At 43.1% G+C, this 20858-nt stretch overlaps 1 protein-coding gene across 1 annotated transcript in view; it reads left to right on the forward strand.

Moving 5' to 3' along the window:
• The window catches only part of ILDR2 (immunoglobulin like domain containing receptor 2), a 76037-nt gene that overhangs the window by 38069 nt on the left and 17110 nt on the right, over positions 1–20858 (forward strand). The window contains exons 4-6 of the mRNA XM_040229961.1: positions 10342–10398; positions 13738–13884; positions 14984–15160. Of these exons, the coding sequence (XP_040085895.1) occupies positions 10342–10398; positions 13738–13884; positions 14984–15160 (381 nt within the window). The remainder of the gene's footprint in view (positions 1–10341; positions 10399–13737; positions 13885–14983; positions 15161–20858) is intronic.

The raw sequence follows: 20858 nt of genomic DNA on the forward strand, positions 1-20858 counted from the left end.
GTATGGTGTGGTATGGTATGGTGTGGTATGGTATGGTATGGTATGGTATGGTGTGGTATGGTGTGGTGTGGTATGGTGTGGTATGGTGTGGTATGGTATGGTGTGGTATGGTGTGGTGTGGTGTGGTGTGGTATGGTATGGTGTGGTATGGTGTGGTGTGGTATGGTATGATACTGGTACATGCGTATGTGCATTACAGACTGTTAGTATGCTTGATTCATTTGGTCTATTCATGTGGAAGTTTCTTTAAAATAATGGATTCTGCAAGGTTTGGGGAAAACTATTTGAGTGCTTACATGAAAACTATTTTCTACTCATAACTTGAGCTGGGTTTGAAAAGAGTAAAGGTGGCCTTCTATTTGTGAGGTCTGTTCTCTATCTTTTTCTTAGACATTAAAGTAACTTCTAATTGCCACTCTTTAACTGAATCCTAGAAGAATGACAGTGATTCACAAGTGTTGGTAAAGTGTGGTGGAAATCTGGAATGTATTTACTGCAGTTGTTCAGACTGTCAAAGATCAAACCTTCATTGGATGTGATAGAATAGAAGAGAATGGGAAGAAAAGTTAGAGCATTTCTAACTGACAACAGCATTTCTTAGAAATTGTTAAGCAAGAAGCTGAAAGCAAAATGACTTTCAGAAATATAGGATTTCAGTATAAATCCACTTTTTAAAATGCCTTTAGCTCCAGGAAAATATAGGTCACGGTATAAAAGCCAGAGAGCTTTTCTCTCTTTCCCTCCTCTCTCTGCTGTTGACATAACATAGTGGTATTATCAGCTATCCCCAAACTCCTGCTATGTTCTGAATTTTGAAGACATTTAATTTTACCCACTTTACTGCCAAATTCTGTCACTCACACCACCCTGGGGCTAACACTGCATGGGTGCATTATGGGAAGGCTTTACTGGCTTCTGAAACTTCAGCTTTTGGCTGTTGCTTCAGGGAGAATGAGAAGCCTGATGCATGGCTCTCTGTTGGAGTGACAAGTTTTGTGAACCTCCTGTCCATATTTCTTATTCTAAGTTTCTTAATTACACATATAAAAAAATCTAAAAAAATGAAAGCCCCTTCATTGTTCTTCATGATGCCCATTCCAGTTCCCCAGAAATAAGGGCTAACAATTCGGTGTGTCATACTGTTGCTTTCAGATTTTAATTTGAACATCGTGCCTAGAGCTTATATTCACTAACATTCTGTGTGTAGAAGTAGTGTCAGAACACTGTCAAGATGTTTTAAACAGTCTCTGGGGAAACCCAGCTTTTGTGTTTTACCCATCATAATTATATCTGTGTTGATAGCTCAGTTGGTAAAGAATCTGCCTGCAATGCAGGAGACCCTGGTTCTATTCCTGGGTCAGGAAGATGTGCTGGAGAAGGGATAGGCTACCCACTCCAGTATTCTTGGGGTTCCCTTGTGGCTCAGCTGGTAAAGAATCCTCCTGCAATGTGGGAGACCTGGGTTTGATCCCTGGTCTGGGAAGATCCCCTGGAGAAGGGAAAGGCTACCCACTCCAGTATTCTGGCCTGGGGAATTCCATGGACTGTGTAGTCCGTGAGGTCGCAAAGAGTAGGACACATCGGAGCAGCTTTCACTTTCATATATACCCCTCAGTGATTGCAAGCACATGATCTCTAGGTTTTATAGCCCCCAAACATATTTTGTATGGCTTGCCCAATGCTTTTTAACAATTTATGAATCAGTTGCCAACATCTGAAAATCGGGATTTTTTACATAAAAATCTGAGGTCTGGCTAATCTTGAAAAATAGGAAGATTTGCAACCTTGAAGACACATTTCTGTGCAGTAACAATTGTCTAGAGGTGGGTAGGAGCAGCCCCTACAGACACAATATGCTGTTTGCCATACCCTTAACTGCTGTTGGTTGTATTACAGAAGGGCAGCTGCACTTGTTTGCATTACCTACTGGTCCATATAAATATATGGAGTTGAGTTTGCAACTCTAATCACTAAGTATCAGATTTGAGAGCAGAAAATGTTATGGATAGGGTGACCATATAAATAATTGTCCAAATTAGAAGACTTTGAAATTAAAAAGGGGTGTTCTTAATAATTACACCAGGCATAAACCAGGACTATCCTAGACAAACCAAGATGTAAGGTCTCCCTATTTATGGATCTCTTTCTTCAACTATTTCACTTGACTAATGAGAAAACTGAATCCTAGAAAGAGGAAGGAATTTGCCTGTTAACGGTCAGCAAGTAAACTCTTGGCAAAGCTGCCTTTATTACCCTGATTCCCAGTCCACTACTTTCTCCAATAGAACATGCTCTATATAACAGTTATATAATAGTTAATGATTTTTTATATAGTTAATGATTATCAAGTAGCTAATTTTCTGTGAGAAATTGTATACAAATCAATAGCTTGTATCATCGGTAACATTTCTATTATGAATGTAATTAGTGATTTGGGCTATAGCACATAAAAGGATGTTTAAAACATTGGTAGGCTTGAGAACTAGAGAGTAAACACAATAAATGTCTCATTTTACTAGACATGATAAGAGATATATTTAGAAGTGCTAATTGTCCATATTAAAAAAAACCTTAAGTATCTGATAACTGTCCTGATAAAAAGCAAAATATATTGACTTTTTGATCATTGGCTGTTGCCTGGTAATTAATACTAATTATTCCTTCAAGAGATGTCTAAGATCCTAAATTCCCAAATCCTTGACCACCTGTCTATTACCTTATTGATTTCCAAGAAATATTTGTCCACAGAACACTCCATATGAGACCAATGGATGCTCTTCATCACTTGCTTCGACTTTAGGCCCATGTCTGTGTCTCTCATAGGGAACTGGACTGGACCACATGTAAGCTTTACCATTACCTCTCAGCCTTTCATGAGGGCTGAGGCCAGAGGCTAGTCAGAGAACTCTCCTTCAAGATGCCATTTTCCAGTGGCCTACTTGGCCCCCACTTGTCTTTGCAAGCAGCAGACTGCTCTTACCGTGTCAGCTGCACAAGAAGGAAGATAGAAAGAAGGAAAAACCCTTCTTGCCAAAACCTAAAACAGAGCTAACCTAGTGGCCCACTCCATGCTACATTTTCCTGGGAATGTACTCTGGTCCTGATTAACTTTTCAAGTGTGGCACATGCAGGAGACGTGACCGGGACACATTTCACTACACTGGCCTGGTGTAGTTGAAGAGAGCCAAGAAAAATAAAGTGAGCAAAGAGTCCTCTCACCCGACTCCCTTGTGCCTTGCCTCTGCTGCAGTGTCTTCCTCTAGGCCTGGAAGAGCTCCTCTTTTCTTTGACTTTTGTCAGAGCTGCTTTTCTGTGGAGTGATTTGATAGAGGAGAGGATCAGTGACCAACTATGTCCTTTAGACTCAAAATATAAGCCACATACATGGGCAGCTTTTTCTTTAACACATCTCAAGAGGAAAAGTTGTCTTCTAAGTGAGCCAGAGAGACCAGACGCCTGGAGTTGTGCTTTGTAATAGTGATGTGTGGCCACTGAGCCTTTGAAGTGTTAATATTTTGGCTACATTGATATAAGTGAAAATATTATGAAGCTAATTTCATATTTTTTAAATTTAAACAACATACCTTTTTATTTACAACAAAGCCAACTGAAACAGCTACAAAAGGAAATCTTTCAAACAAAACACAAATTTACCAAGATAGAACTTACTTTCAACAAACACATTTTTCCATAATATAACTGTTTACAAAGTTTTTCATATGAATTGTTTCATCCCTCCTCCCCTATGTGTACAGTATGCAACCCTTTCCCTAAATGGTGGGGGATAGGGTGGACAGGATGTGCAGATGCATACATACAGGACGCTTCTACAGGCATGAGACATCTCTGCAAGGATTCACAGAAACTCATAACAATGGTCACCTCTAGAGATGGGTCCTGAGAAGCTGGGGTCAGAAGTGAGAGGCCCACTTGGCACTGCATGCCATTTTATACCTTTTAAATGTTGAATTCCATGAATACAGTTTTAACAAAAATGGGATCATACTATACACTATATTATAATCTCTATGTTATATGATGTTATAAGCATCTTTCCTCATTAACATTCCATCATGTATAGATTCTACATCTTAGCTTTATGGCTTTAAAAATTCTGTTAGTAAAGATATAATAACTATGTGTCATCCCACCAAACTAGGCTAATCATTGGAATTCTCCTTGGAAATTCCATCAGGCTTCCTTCGATATATCCTGAATTATATATTTACTTTGTGCCAGGCCCTGGTGGCTCAGATGGTGAAGAATCTGACTGCAGTGCAGGAGAACCAGGTTTAATCCTTGGGTTAGGAAGATCCCTGGAGAAGGTAATGGCTATCCACTCCAGGATTATTGCCTGGAGAATTGGAGGAGGAGCATGGTGGGTTATAGTCCATGGAGACGCAGAGTTAGACACAACTGAGCAACTAACACCTTTACCTTTCACTTTGTGCCAGGCACTATATTATATATATATATATATGTATATTATATATATATATAATAAAAGTACAACTCATTGAGTCCTATCAACAATTCTATGAGGCAGGTACCATGAATATGCCCATTTTATAAAATTTAAAAAACAAATTTGAGGCTTAGAAAGATTAAATAACTTGTCTAAGGTCATAAGGTCACACATTCTAAAATCCATGCTCTCTTAACTTCTTTCTGTCCTAGATTGAACCCATTCAATCTAGGAGAGACAACTCTCCAGACTGAGTTTATTAGTTCCTTACTTGATCTCAAAGCAGCAGCGTTGCTTGCATACATTTTTATGTGGTTTCAACGGTGAGAAAAAGAATGGTGAACCGAGCGCTTCACCACACAAGATAAGTCTACAACATTAATAATTCATCTCTTCCACAGCTGATGAAAAGTATGCATAGCACATTTTCCTTTACGAATTACAAAAGTCTCTAAAGTATATGTGCTTGTGAAAAACATCGAACAGTCCATTCAGTTAATACACAAACAGTAATTACAATATTAAAAATTTTAAAACATACCTATGTACAAAGTTGGGGCTTCCCAGGTGGCACTAGTGATAAAGAGCCAGTCTGCCAATGCAGGAGACAAGAGATGCAGGTTTGATGCCTGGATCAGGAAGATCCCTGGAAAAGGGAATGGAAACCTACTCTAAGACTCTTGCCTGGAGAATCCCATGGACAGAGGAGCCTGGCAGGCTACAGTCTATAGAGTCTCAAAGAGTTGGACACAACTGAAATGACTAGGATAAAATGATAGGATACTGAAAGAGGTATTCTCCAGGTCAGTAGGTGCCCAGTACGCTACTGGAGGTCAGTGGAGAAATAACTCCAGAAAGAATGAAGGGATGGAGCCAAAGCAAAAACAATACCCAGCAGTGGATGTGACTGGTGATAGAAGCAAGGTCCGATGCTGTAAAAAGCAATATTGCATAGGAACCTGGAATGTCAGGTCCATGAATCAAGGCAAATTGGAAGTGGTCAAATAGGAGATGGCAAGAGAGAACGTTGACATTCTAGGAATCAGTGAACTAAAATGGACTGGAATGGGTGAATTTAACTTAAATGACCATTATATCTACTACTGTGGGTAGGAATCCCTCAGAAGAAATGGAGTAGCCATCATGGTGAACAGAAGAGTCCGAAATGCAGTACTTGGATGCAATCTCAAAAACGACAGAATGATCTCTGTTCGTTTCCAAGGCAAACCATTCAATATCACAGTAATCCAAGTCTATGCCCCAACCAGTGATGCTGAAGAAGCTGAAGTTGAACGGTTCTATGAAGACCTACATGACCTTTTAGAACTAACACCCAAAAAAGATGTCCTTTTCATTATGGGGAATGGAATGCAAAAGTAGGAAGTCAAGAAGCACCTGGAGTAACAGGCAAATTTGGCCTTGGAATGTGGAATGAAGCAGGGCAAAGTCTAATAGAGTTTTGCCAAGAAAATGCACTGGTCATAGCAAACACCCTCTGCCAACAACACAAGAGAAGACTCTACACATGGACATCACCAGATGGTCAACACTGAAATCAGATTGATTATATTCTCTGCAGCCAAAGATGGAGAAGCTCTATACAGTCAACAAAAACAAGACCAGGAGCTGACTGTGGCTCAGATCATGAATTCCTTATTACCAAATTCAGACTTAAATTGAAGAAAGCAGGGAAAACCACTAGACCATTCAGGTATGACCTAAATCAAATCCCTTATGATTATACAGTGGAAGTGAGAAATAGATTTTAGGGCCTAGATCTGATAGATAGAGTGCTTGATGAACTATGGAATGAGGTTCGTGACATTGTACAGGAGACAGGGATCAAGACCATCCTCATGGAAAAGAAATGCAAAAAAGCAAAATGGCTGTCTGGGGAGGCCTTACAAATAGCTGTCAAAAGAAGAGAGGCAAAAAGCAAAGGAGAAAAGGAAAGATATAAGCATCTGAATGCAGAGTTCCAAAGAATAGCAAGAAGAGATAAGAAAGCCTTCTTCAGCGATCAATGCAAAGAAATAGAGGAAAACAACAGAATGGGAAAGACTAGAGATCTCTTCAAGAAAATTAAAGATACCAAGGGAACATTTCATGCAAGGATGGGCTTGATAAAGGACAGAAATGGTATGGACCTAACAGAAGCAGAAGATATTACGAAGAGATGGCAAGAACACACAGAACTGTACAAAAAGGATCTTCACGACCCGGATAATCACGATGGTGTGATCACTCATCCAGAGCCAGACATCCTGGAATGTGAAGTCAAGTGGGCCTTAGAAAGCATCACTACGAACAAAGCTAGTGGAGGTGATGGAATTCCAGCTGAGCTATTTCAAATCCTGAAAGATGATGCTGTGAAAGTGCTGCACTCAATATGCCAGCAAATTTGGAAAACTCAGCAGTGGCCACAGGACTGGAAAAGGTCAGTTTTCATTCCAATCCCAAAGAAAGGAAATGCCAAAGAATGCTCAGACTACCACACAATTGCACTCATCTCACATGCTAGTAAAGTAATGTTCAAAATTCTCCAAGGCAGGCTTCAGCAATACGTGAACCGTGAACTCCCTGATGTTCAAGCTGGTTTTAGAAAAGGCAGAGGAACCAGAGATCAAATTGCCAACATCCGCTGGATCATCGAAAAGGCAAGAGAGTTCCAGAAAAACATCTATTTCTGCTTTATTGACTATGCCAAAGCCTTTGACTGTGTGGATCACAACAAACTGTGGAAAATTCTTCAAGAGATGGGAATACCAGACCACCTGACCTGCCTCTTGAGAAATTTGTATGCAGGCCAGGAAGCAACAGTTAGAACTGGACATGGAACAACAGACTGGTTCCAAATAGGAAAAGGAGTACGTCAAGGCTGTATATTGTCACCCTGCTTATTTAACTTCTATGCAGAGTACATCATGAGAAACGCTGGACTGGAAGAAGCACAAGCTGGAATCAAGATTTCTAGGAGAAATATCAATAACCTCAGATATGCAGATGACAACACCCTTATGGCAGAAAGTAAAGAGGAGCTAAAAAGCCTCTTGAGCAAAGTGAAAGAGCAGAGTGAAAAAGTTGGCTTAAAGCTCAACATTCAGAAAACTAAGATCATGGCATCCGGTCCCATCACTCCATGGGAAATAGATGGAGAAACAGTGGAAACAATGTCAGACTTTATTTTTTGGGGCTCCAAAATCACTGCAGATGGTGATTGCAGCCATGAAATTAAAAGACGCTTACTCCTTGGAAGAAAAGTTATGACCAACCTAGATAGCATATTCAAAAGCAGAGACATTACTTTGCTGACTAAGGTCTGTCTAGTCAAGGCTATGGTTTTTCCTGTGGTCATGTATGGATGTGAGAGTTGGACTGTGATGAAGGCTGAGTGCTGAAGAATTGATGCTTTTGAACTGTGGTGTTGGAGAAGACTCTTGAGAGTCCCATGGACTGCAAGGAGATCCAACCAGTCCATTCTGAAGGAGATCAACCCTGAGATTTCTTTGGAAGGAATGATGCTAAAGCTGAAACTCCAGTACTTTGACCACCTCATGCGAAGAGTTGACTCATTAGAAAGGACTTTGATGCTGAGAGGGATTGGGGGTAGGAGGAAAAGGGGATGACCCAGGATGAGAAGGCTGGATGGCATCACTGACTCGATGGACGTGAGTCTGAGTGAACTCCAGGAGTTGGTGATGGACAGGGAGGCCTGGCATGCTGTGATTCATGGGGTCACAAAGAGTCGGACAGGACTGAACTGAACTGAACTGAAATGACTTAGTATGCACCCATGTACAAAGTTAGTTGTTCCATCAGTAGGGTCAATGATTCATGTAGGATTGTCAGTTAAGACACCATTTTTTCCCTAACTGCCACAGATTACTCACCAATCAAACTGTGAGATATATCAGTTCAGTTCAGTTGCTCAGTCATGTCCAGCTCTTTGCTACCCCATGGACTACAGCACGCCAGGCTTCCCTGTTCATCACCAACTCTCGGAGCTTGCTCAAACTCATGTCCATCGAGTTGGTGATGCCATCCAACCATCTCATCTTCTGTTGTCCTCTTCTCCTGCCTTAAATCTTTCCCAGCATCAGGGTCTTTTCCAGTGAGTCAGTTCTTCACATCAGGTGGCCAAAGTATTGGAGTTTCGGCTTCAGCATCAGTCCTTCCAGTGAATATTCAGGACTGATTTCCTTTAGGATTGACTGGTTGGATCTCCTTACAGTCCAATAGACTCTCAGGAGTCTCTCCAACACCACAGATACTTTTCCTTTATGGAAGAGGTAAACATTTTTTCAACTTTATGATCAGTGTATGTTTGTGTTAGTTGCTCAGTCATGTCTGACTCTTTGCAACCACATGGACTGTAGCCTGCTAGGCTCCTCTGTCCGTGGGGTTTTCCAGGCAGGAATGCTGGAGTCGATTTTCATTTCCTCTCCAGGGCATCTTCCCAACCCAGTAATCGAAGGTGGGTCTCCTGCATTGACAGGCGGATTCTTTACCATTTGAGTCACCAGGGAAGCCAGTAGCAGTTACCAAATCAACTGGAGAGCTTTTCATCATAGCATTCGTTTCATTTCTTAGAGCTTCATGAACCACCTCTCCAGCTTACCTTGCTAGGGTTACTGCATAACCAATGCATTTGTGCCAAGGATCAGCCATCTCCTCTTGCAGAAGGACATGAGGCTGGGACCCCCCAGCAGGATCCAATGCTGGGCTCTTCCAGAGGGAGAACTAATTTCAACTTAAAAAAAAAAAAAGTGCTATTTTAATGCTATTACTGGAAATGCTAAAATTGCCAGTTACTCACATTAATTTCTACTGGACAGAGCTATTCTATAGGCATATGTCATGCCCATAAATGAAGTCAGATTCAGTTGCAGGCTTAGGAATCATAGTGACCTTTGCCGCCACAAGTCTGAAATGAGTCAAGTTTGCTAGTGGTTACCTAGTAGAACTTGTTTATTAAGGGCTGCATGTGATAGAACCTGGTAGGGGCAGAAGTTCTATCCTGGCCTTTGCATTTACCTGGATATGAGAACACGGTGGAAGATTCAGCCCTTCTTTCTGTATAAATCAGGCCAGTTTTTTTTTTTAAAGACTAATCTCCTTCCCCACATCTTCCAGGGTGCTGTTTCTTGCACAGCTCTTTGCTTCCCAGAGTCCTGAGCAGCACCTGTTCTGACACCAGCCCTTAAGTTTCTGTGCTGTGTCATGCAGAAGGCACTTGGTCCCGTACCACACCAGCTGTGGGTGCCATATGGAAGAGCCATACCATATACATTGTACAGAGTGTTTCTGAAGCCAGAAGGAATGTTGAAGAATGTGTAACTGATCTAGCTGTATCTTTTCCTTCCCTTTGAAAATTTTAATCATTGACATATCTTTAGTCTATAAATAGAATCATGTAGGGAGATAATTCTAAGTTAAAACCAAGTCTGTACTTTTGTTTTTATATGGACATGGGGCTGTATATAGATGTGTGAAGATATAGGTTGACCATTTAGATACAGATGTGTTTGACTTTCCAATAAAATAATATGTGCATGTATAAATGAATGGAGATGGTATGTGCCAAGCAGGATGTTTCTGTGTTTGAAGCAAAGATCTCCTCCTTCTGTAATAGTTGGAAAGAAAGTTCTGTTTCTGCTTCTGCCTAGTTTAGGTGCAGAGTTCTTCTAAATGGCTGCCGCGGATTGATGGAGAAGGCCATTGTCTTGACTGGGCCCAGCCTTGCAGATGTGCCTTTCATCACTCAAAGAGCAGGGATCAGTGGCCCCATGTAGGGATGGTACCAACTGAAGCCAGACTTCAGGCTATATTTGCCTTTGGAGTAACTGCTTTTCTTCTTTTCCTTCCACCTCTTCTAGGCAGAACAGGGCTGCTTGCTGATCTCTTGCCCAGTTTTGCTGTGGAGATTATGCCAGGTATTCAGTCATTTAACTCTGTATTTGCTTAATTTGCTATCCCTCCATCTGTCTTGCTTCTGCATTAGTTACTAATTGCTCCTTTAACTTATTTGCACATTTGTCTATATATGTCTGTGGTATTTTCCAGGATGAACTAAGCCCATTGGAAGAGGCTTCAAATTGTATTTCTTCTGTTACTAGGCCCTAAAAGAATAATGGTAGTTAAAAACAGGCTGAGACGGGGCCCAGTCCTTCTGTGTCAGTTACGCAGGCCCTGTGACAGTCTCAGTATCTTGGTTGCACCCAGTTGCTGTAAGTGTTTTTAATGGAGTTGCTATTTATCTGCATTCCTTGTTCCCTAAGTTTCATGTTTGAACGTGAAAGTGGAAGTCGCTCAGTCATGTCCAGCTCTTTGCGACCCCATGGACTATACAGTCCATGGAATTCTCCAGGCCAGAATACTGGAGTGGGTAGCCTTTCCCTTCTCCAGGGGATCTTCCCAACCCAGGGATCGAACCCAGGTCTCCTGCATTGCAGGCAGATTCTTAACCAGCCAAGCCACAAAGGAAGCCCAAGAATACTGGAGTGGGTAGCCCATCCCTTCTCTAGCAGATCTTCCCGACCCAGGAATCAAACCGGGATCTGCATTGCAGGCAGATTCTGTACCAGCTGAGCTATCAGGGAAGCCCAAGTTTAATGTTTACCCATTCAGTATTGTACAACCATGTTACTTGGAATTGCCTTTTCTAACTTTATCAAAACATTTTTTCAAACCTTATGAATGCTATGTACCCCTCCTACCTTGAAAAGTACACATTTACAGGTCTATACTGCTTTGTATACAATCTATATTGCTTTTGGAGAAGGCAATGGCACCCCACTCCAGTACTCTTGCTTGGAAAATCCCATGGATGGAGGAGCCTGGTGGGCTACAGTCTGGGATCGCGAAGAGTCAGATACGACTGAGCGACTTTACTTTTACTTTTCACTTTCATGCATTGGAGAAGGAAATGGCAACCCACCCCAGTGTTCTTGCCTGGAGAATCCCAAGGACAGCGGAGCCTGGTGGGCTGCCGTCTATGGGGTCGCACAGAGTTGGACACGACTGAAGTGACTTAGCAGCAGCAGCAGCAGCAGCATATGACTTTGTATACAATAACAAAGCAATAAGAAAGCAATTTAGGACTTTTTGACCTCCTAAATCCCTGGGGTCCATGGACCCTGTCAAGGACACCTGCACCAAATGCCCACTTCTGTCTTTTTATGTAGCTTCTGTTGAACATATCAGCTAGACAAGCCAGCAGTAGTTTGATGTTGCACTATAGTTCATCATGGAAGGAGCTCAGAGAGAAACAAGAATGAACTACGGGAGAGGACATATCCAAACACAGAAAGTAGAAAAGGGTGAGATTCAGTTTTCCTTTGGAGGGCTTCTGCCAAAGGGTTAAGAGCTAATAATTGAGAGCAACAGAAAGATACAAACTAATCCTGGTGATTGTTTTAGACTTGATTCAAGTTCTAAGAAATATCCAGAGTCCTCACAGTTGAGCTTCACTCTTCTGTGAAATCTCCAGATCCTTCCCCATTAGCTGGTTAACCCAAATACAGACATTCTTCTTACTGATGTTGATCCCAAGATCACAAGTAGACATTTCTTTGTGATCTGCCTTATCCAGAGTTCAGTCAATTTGTACTCATTTTTTCATCACAAAAAAACCCACAGTGTTACGCTGCATTGCTTCAAACTAGTTGTTGCATCCCCAAGTCTCAAGGAAAAGGTATTGTATTTCTCATACCTGGTCTGAGCCCTCCGAATTCTCCCCTCCTTCTGACTCCAAGAATCCTTTCATGGCTAACATTTTTTGTTTCTCCAAGGCAACCTGCCAGTCTTTAATCCTTGCCTGCCTGACCCGAGTTGTAGCGATCATAGCACCCAGCTCTTCTAGTCCTCAGGGCCCATATCTATCTCAGGTCACATTGTGTTACTATGTTAGTGCAAGGGCAATGCCAAAGCCTTCAACCGTCTACTGTCCTCAGCAAGAAGCTCTTCCAGAACATTCTGGCCTTCTCACTTCCGTCCTGAGGAGAGGGTGACCTAGTTAATTTGAGTGTGTTTCTGTTGGGTGAGTGAAGAGGGACACTTAGGAAATCTAAGTTGTGTGTTTTCTCTGAGAAAATTATGTTCTAAGCAAAGGTCAAATAACTTTATCATTATCACAAAACCCTTTATCTAACCAAAATGTCGTATTCTCAAGCTCCAAATGAATGAATATTTTGTTGAAGAAATATTTAATTACTAAAATTCAAACAAAATATACTTGAAGTTGGTTGCAAAGGGATTTTTGGTAGATGGTTTTCAATCAAAATGAATCACTTTAATCTTTTGCTTTGAAAGGAAATCATGGCTCATTCCAGTCTGTCCCAGGCCCCCAGCAGGACATTAGGTCTTATAGCCAAGTCCCAAAAGCATGACATCAAGTCACTCGAGGGCCACAGTCATTTTTATCTAAGCCAAATGGAATTTGTTTCCTTTCTCTTTATCTGTTGGATAGGCAAATGAATTAAATTCATGTTCACTCTCTGGCAGAGCTGTGAAAACAGCTGACGTTAACATGGTCAGATATACACATTAGCCTTACCAGTCATCACAGCCTGAATCCCTTTAGTCTGTGGCTATGCTGGCTATGTAGCATGGTCAGCCTGCCTGTGATCAAACCATTCTTAGGGGACAGGGACAGCATTTCTCTATCAGAGCCTATGTCTCTAGTTTTTTCTAGGAAATTGTTTTAATCTCAGCTCTGATGCTGAGCACAGGAAAGGTGTCAAGAGGCGGTCAGCAAGGAAAGCAGATGGCTGCATAAGGGACCTGGACTGCCTACAGGTGTTCTGATTTAGACCACACAGACACAGAGAACTTTTCTCAGGACTTACACTATTAAGGGATAAGATTAACTTGACTACAAAAGATATGTATTCATGGAAAGCACCACTTTATAGCTCAGCAGGCAAAGTCCCCTGTCCCCAGCCAACAATTTCTCTGCTCTTGTCCCCTACCTCTTCTGACACCACAATCAATAAGGTAAGCCCTTTCCCTGGAAAGGGGCCCTGAAACTGCTCCCAGCATTTCATACTGGACATTATGTGTGCTCAGTATGACCCGGGTAACCGTCCCTGCCCTCCACGCCCCAGCCCTGGGACGGCCTGCACCTCTCAGCCTCAGAGCCCCTCCTGAGTCTGGGGGGCTCTGCGCCCTGTTACAAGGTGCCTTCTTCCCCAGGGCGCTCGCACTCGTCCTCGCACGGGGCGACCCCCGCAGGGGGCCGCCGCGAGTGTGGGTTTCTCTGTGCATCCTTCCAGAGTGGGTGTTTGTCGGTCTGGTGATCCTGGGAGTCTTCCTCTTCTTCGTCTTGGTGGGGGTCTGCTGGTGCCAGTGTTGCCCTCATAGCTGCTGTTGCTACATCCGCTGCCCGTGTTGCCCAGACTCCTGCTGCTGCCCTCAGGCCTGTGAGTAACCTGACGCATGGGGAGACACGGATTGACCAAAAGACACGCCACCTTCCCATCAGACAGCGGTGTGCCCTGAGCGCCTCGTCCGCCACCTTTCCACCCCAGAATGGATCATTCCAGACTGTCCTCTGCTGGGAGCCCCTGACTTCCTGAGATGACCATTCCTGTTTGCCTTCTCACACACAGGCGCCTCTCCATGGTTTTGATCCACACTTACCGCCCCTGCATTTGGAATTCTCTTTAACACTATTGATGAAAGGAAGGGCACGTTCAGGATGGTGAGGTTGTGGGGGAAGGATTTGGCCCTCTCCTTGGGCATCCAAACTAGAGAAAACTTTCTCTGGCCATGCCTCTCACATGCAGAGAACTCTTCTTTTTACCAGCAGCATATTCAGAGTACAGCCTTTGGGTCCCCTCTAGCCACAGATGAGTTTTATTTACTCCTATGACAAAATGGTCCACAAAGGAGCTAGTCCTCATTTGGGGATTCACAATTTTACCTCCCTAGCCAAGCCCATATAGGCATTAAGTTTGGCACCCTTGCCAGAAACATCTTGAAGGAGAGAGACACGATATGTATCTTTGGTATCCTTAGGAACCCAGCGGTTTCTGTGAGGTGTCAGGTTATTTGCTCTGCTTTTGAACTCAAAGAGCAGGGCCATGTGTCAGCGCGTTGCTGGCTTGGCCTCTCTAGAAGAGGTTAAGATCCTCTGGGAAGCAACCCTGGGCAGTCCCAGTGCTAGGCCTCCTACAGAGGGCTGAGGCAGCCTGCAGACTGCCTCAGGGTGGTTACGAGTGGGCTGCCGCTGTCCCAGGGGAGGCTGCTGTGACAGCTCCCAGCACCACTGAATTACTCAGTTGCTAGGTACTACTAAACACTGTAATCCCTTATGTCACTGCTGGAGGAGTCCAAGAGAGTGGGGGAGAGTGTTTCCAATGAATCAAGGCCCAGTAGAACACACGCACGTACACACGCAAGCCCGCGCCCGCGCAGACATCCAGCAGCTCCCTTAAGCGCATCTTCAGGGATTTTTGGTGTGAGGGTTGTGGAGGGTGGAACGATGTAATCTCTGTTGCTCTTCGTCTCCCTCCACAGTGTATGAAGCAGGGAAAGCAGCAAAGGCCGGGTACCCTCCCTCTGTCTCCGGTGTCCCTGGCCCTTATTCCATCCCCTCTGTCCCCGTGGGAGGAGCCCCCTCATCTGGCATGCTGACGGACAAGCCGCATCCGCCTCCCCTGGCACCAAGTGACTCCACTGGAGGAAGCCGCAGTGGTAAATGCAGTTCCAGACTGTCCTGCCCCGCGCTCCTATCGGGCTTCCGCTCTGACTCCTTGCTGATAAGAACCATCAGCCCAGTGATGCTTCTGTGCACAGTGATTATCTCCATTCTGGAAATGGGATCCTGGCAGCTGTATCAGATATCTCCTGAAATGCATGTCAAGCTTGCCAAGGGCTGCAGGACACAGCTGCCCCTTGCTTTCTTCCTGGCCCCCACAATAACCAAAATTATAAGAAAAAGAAGCAAGGTACCCCCTGAATGTTGATCATTCAGTTAATAAATGGTTATCTCTTCCATACCTAGTGCTCAGGACTTTACCGGGTACTCTGAGGAACACCCAGAAGTGTAGGACATGACATGGTTTGTCTAACCAGCAGCATAGGCCAGCCAGGGAAAGAGACTGGACCTTTACTAGACAATTGGATGCTGTAATGTATGTACTGGGGGTTCAAAGAAGCAAGAGCTGGAACGCTTACAAAGTCTTCAGGGAGGAGGTAAGATTAGGGCTGGGCTTAGAGGAGTAAGATGGATTAGGGAAGCAGAGGCACTCACAGGCCAGCATAGTGGAAACCCAGAGCTAAAAGAACAGTGTGTGTGTGACAGTGTCCAGCTTGTTGGTCTGACTGGAAGACCGTGGAAGAATATGGTGGAGCCAGATTAGGCAGGGCCTTGGAACCCCTCCAAAGAGCCTGGGTTGGTGCCACAGGAAACAAGAAGCCCTGTAGCCAGGCTCCTGAGTGTCATGCTGACAAAGCTGGCAGTGAGTAGGACAGAGGAGAACTAGAGACCTTTAGCCGAGGTGTGATTGATTTGTTTCAGGTGGGACGTTATGATGCAGACAAAGGGAGCTGAGTGTCAAACCTGAGAGATGCTTTGAAGGAGCAAGCAGTTAGATGCTAGAAGTCTTTAGGATGAGGCCCAAGTTGCCTAGTGTATATCCTAGACAGAGAAGAAATAACTGGTAAGGAGAGTTTATTTGGATGATGATTAGCACCTCTGAGGGCATGATAAATTTGTTGTTATAGGCAGGGGTAGAAGAGTATAGGGGCATTAAAATGTAGCTTTCCTAGAGGCATCTGAAGAGGTCTATACAGAGTAGTAAAGGTTAGAACTGTGCACAGAATATATTTAGGAGGTGACTTTTAAATCCCTAGTTGTAAATGAGCCACTAGGGTTGGTGAAACAGACGTTTCTCCCCTGGAGGGCTCTGGACAGACTTCAGCGGGAAGCGGGGGTGAATGTCTAGTTCATTTGGTGACCTGTCAGTGCCCCACCATGAAGGGGTGGGTATCCTCAGGGAGTAGTTGGTACCTGTGTTTTTTCTCTCTCAGAAACTATTAGTAGAATTCTGACGTATGAGATTGGGAATGAGTCACAGACTGAGAAGTAAAAGTTAATAATCAAGGACACACAGGGTATTAGAGAAATAAAGACAATACCGTCCATTTTCCCAAAGGATGGAGAGGACAAAAGAGGCATTAATAGGCTCGTTGATGCCTTTTTCTCCCAATCTTCTTTCTCTTTCCTTCCCACCAGGACCCTTCCCCCTTAGTTTTTACTGAGTAGATTCTCTTAATAAAATAACTATTATTTATAGGATGGCAAATACTTCTGTCCTGTTTTTCAACTTTTTTCCAGTTCCTGCTTGTTGCAGTTCAATCATTTTGACTCCATCCTGCCATGCTAACCAACTGTAGTTAGAAGTGGCTTAAAAAATAGGAAAAAAATATGATTTCACATAGTGAGAAATTCCAAGGTAAGGTGGTTCTGGGGTTGGTTAATGGAAGAGTTCAAGTGGCATCACTGAAGGACCTGCTTCTTTCCATCTTCTGTTCAGCATCCTGAGTGCATCCTCTGTTCTCCTGGACGAGCTCCCCTCCAGATCCCATAGTCTCAGATACTATATGCGTTCAGAGATGGAAAAGATGCTTCTTCCTTGTGCTCCTTTTCCCAAGAGGGAGGAAAGCTTTTCCATAAATCTCCTTCCCTTCCAGCAGACTTCTACATGTCATTTTATAGGCAAGAATTATTCCTGTCTCCATTCCTAAACCAGGTTTGACTTGGACCCACCAAGACTCATCTCTTAGGCCAAAACACCTATTCACCTCAGAAATGAACAGTCAGAATTCTGTTAGCCAGGAAAAAGGGGAGGATGCACAACCAGCTTTGGCCGCAGCCAGTCTGGCTTATGTTATCTGGCTTACTGAGTCAGGAGTGAATTCTTCATGACCCCTGCCAGGCACATTTCTGTACTCATGGTCCCGTGGCCAGAATTACTAATGGCATTTAGCTGTTTCTCCTTTAAGAAAGGTGGCTTAAGCCACTGTTCCATGTAGATTGTTTTTCAAAGAATGTTAGAAGTGTTAAGAAATGCTGATTTATAAAGATGTAAATTTAGCCTATTTTATATTTTTATGCTACTTCAATTTTAGGGTAATCATCTAGCAACAGTAATTTTTCAGATTACATTGTACACAATACTCTTTGAATGTTCTGTGTAGTTGAAAAGGCATCTTTGATGAGCTATATATAGTATAGCCAGTTAGTTACCAAATTGGGGGAGAGAGAAAAGGAATCCTGACTCCTTCTCCCATTCTTCATAGCAGCTATTTATTACCTCTTTACAAAAAAAAAAAAAAAAAAAAAGGACTGTCTCCTCCTGCTCTGCTCTGGATCCAGTGCTTTGTCAAGGTTCTCTTTTTATTGAATCTCCAAATCCCACCCCATTCCCACTTCATGTGTCCGGCCTTTCCTTCTTCAGTGACTTCTTCCCATCAGCATTCAATACATGCTCAGATCTCTCGCATTAAAATACAACAGTTTGCAAAAACCCTTAGTCCTCTAATGCTGCGTCCCTGTGCACTTTCTCCTCTTCACAGACAAACTCCTTGATAGAGTTTTGAATATTCAATGTCTCCATTTCCTCTCCGAAGCTAACTTCTGTCTCGCTGTCACTTTCACCACCAGCTCTTGCCAAGATTGCCTTATCGCTACATCTAATGGATGCTTCTCAAAGCTTGCCCCCCTTGACTTCTCAACAGCATTTGGCACCCCTGGTGACACATTCATACTCTTCGTCCTCCTCAACACTGTATTTTGTAGCTTTTCCTAGCCATCTCACTATATGCTGGCGGTTCTTCCTCTGCACTTCCCCTAGATGCTGGGGCTTCTGTTGGTCCACGGTCCTCTCCCTGGGAAACCTGACCTTGTCCATGGCCTCAGTCATCATCTGTACGCTGATGACTGCCAGTCTTTATGTCCATCCTCTCTTCCGTTCCTCAGTCCCACATATCCAACTGCCTTCTGGACATTTCTACCTGAATGACTTTCAAGCATTTCCAATTCAACCTCTATCTAGGAAATGGAATTCATCTGCTGTTTCTCAACCTCAGACCAACTCCAGCATTTCTTATTTCAGCAGATGGCACTGTTACCCACCTAGTAGCCCAAACCAGATGCAGGGACTTGATCCTTATCCCTTCCTCTTCCTCACTTCTCTCATCCAGTTGGTCACCAAGTCCTTCAGATAGGATCTCAAAATAGCTTTGAATTGGTCCATCTCTACTCAACTATCCTGGTCATTGCTGCCATCATCTCCCACCTTAATTAATGCAGTCATCTCTTCCCTTGCTTGAATCCATTTTATTTTCATATCTACCTGATCTCTACTCATCCTTCTTAACAAAAGAACTAAATAGGCAAGTAGGGTTTTGAAATGTCATTTTTCAAACTAATAAGGATATATGCCTACTGTATGTATACAGAGAATATGCAAATTTTAAGCATCACTCCTCCCACAACTGAGCTGCTGCCACCCTGGGGGTGGAATCTGGCAGCTGTTCCATTATCCATAAACAGCCTTGCTTAGCTTATTAAGATAGGACAGGAAGAACAAGGCTATATACCCATGGATATATGCCTTAGACACTTTTGCAAGTTCTACAAATTGGATTTGGTATTAAAGGGGAAATTAGCTGAAAAATAGTTGAGTCTTAATTGGATCAGAATCATCAGCTCTAATCTTTTAACAATAAGAATTTTTAAAATTTGGCATCAAAATGAATATCCCAATATTGCCTCTCCACTAAAAATCAAAGTTGGTGAGGCTAATAAATTAGAGGAGATGAAGTATGAAAACCACACCAACCAAAGGACTTGGATCAGACTGAAATTCAAAAGACAAATAAAGTCATTTTCCAAAAAATGCTGGTCTTTGACCAATAAAGATATTGTAGGATATTTGTTATTAAATATTGTAGGATATTTCTTTTTAAAATATCACCACACCTCAGAGAGTTCTCTGATCTAAATTACAGATAAAAATCAGCCCAACACCATTCTGTTTTCAAATCAAAAAATAAATTAATGAATGCCTACAATTTTTTTTCTCAAGGAGTTTACAGTCCAGCAGAATGGTTTTGGGGGGCTTGTAAATGGAAATAAAATGAGTAAAAAAATAGAAAGGAGCATGTGGTAAGACTGATCTCTGTGATGTCAGCTCAGAGAAGGCAAAGTCTCATCTGCTTGGAGGGATCAAGAAAGGTTTTCTGATGTTTTATGCTCCTGAGCATATATGTGACACAGAGTCAGTTCCTACCACAATGAGAGAATTAGTTATAGTGTGGTGCCTAATTGAATTTACAGCTTTTGATTTAAAAAAAAAATCTTTTCAAGGGAGAAGTGCCTAGCTTTTTAACTGCTGAAACCAAACGGACAATGCCTCTGAAGTCTGTCAGTGCTCCACTCTGTCCTTTTCGACAAAGGGGACAGATTTAGATTTCTGAAATTATGAGCTAGTGTGACTGAGAATCGGAGAAGGCAACGGCACCCCACTCCAGTACTCTTGCCTGGAAAATCCCATGGACGGAGGAGCCTGGTAGGCTGTAGTCCATGGGGTCGCTGAGAGTTGGACACGACTCAGTGACTTCACTTTCACTTTTCACTTTCATGCATTGGAGAAGGAAATGGCAACCCACTCCAGTGTTCTTGCCTGGAGAATCCCAGGGATGGCGGAGCCTGGTGGGCTGCCATCTATGGGGTCGCACAGAGTCGGACACGACTAAAGTGACTTAGCAGTGACTGAGAATAAAAGCTGAAAGTATTGGGGCTGGCCAAAAGGTGTGTTCAGGCTTTCCATAAGATGTTATAGGAAAACCCAAACAAACTTTTTGGCCAACCCGATATATAGCATAGTAATGTCTTGTTATAATGCCAGTACTGAACGGCGAAGCTGACATCTTCACCTGAGACTGTAAATAGTTACTATAACTTTTCAGAGGCACTATAACCTATGCATACATGGTCAATCTGTGTCATAATTGGCGTAAATTGTTGTAACAACACAGAAAGCAATCTAAGCTCCAATCCAAGTTGCAGTTTAGGGAGATTTCCAACTGTTACTTGGGGTGGCGGCCTTCTCTTACTACCAGGGGACAGCTGGTACATTGCTCCATATAGCAATACTGTTCCCCCTTTATCTAAGTATTACTGAATGTCTGCCATAACAGCGCTTCACATGTTAAGAACACCTAGATAAAGAAGGGGTCTACTCTACCTGCAGCTGTGTCTTTAAGGCCTGTAAACATGCTCCTTTTCTTAACTGAAAATATTGTTGTTTACAGTCCCTAAGTTGTGTCTGACTCTTTTGCAATCCTATGGACTGTAGCCCGCCAGGCTCATTCGTCCATGGGG

The sequence above is a fragment of the Oryx dammah genome, unplaced genomic scaffold (assembly GCF_014754425.2).
Source record: "Oryx dammah isolate SB20612 unplaced genomic scaffold, SCBI_Odam_1.1 HiC_scaffold_28, whole genome shotgun sequence".
NCBI lineage: Eukaryota > Metazoa > Chordata > Mammalia > Artiodactyla > Bovidae > Oryx > Oryx dammah.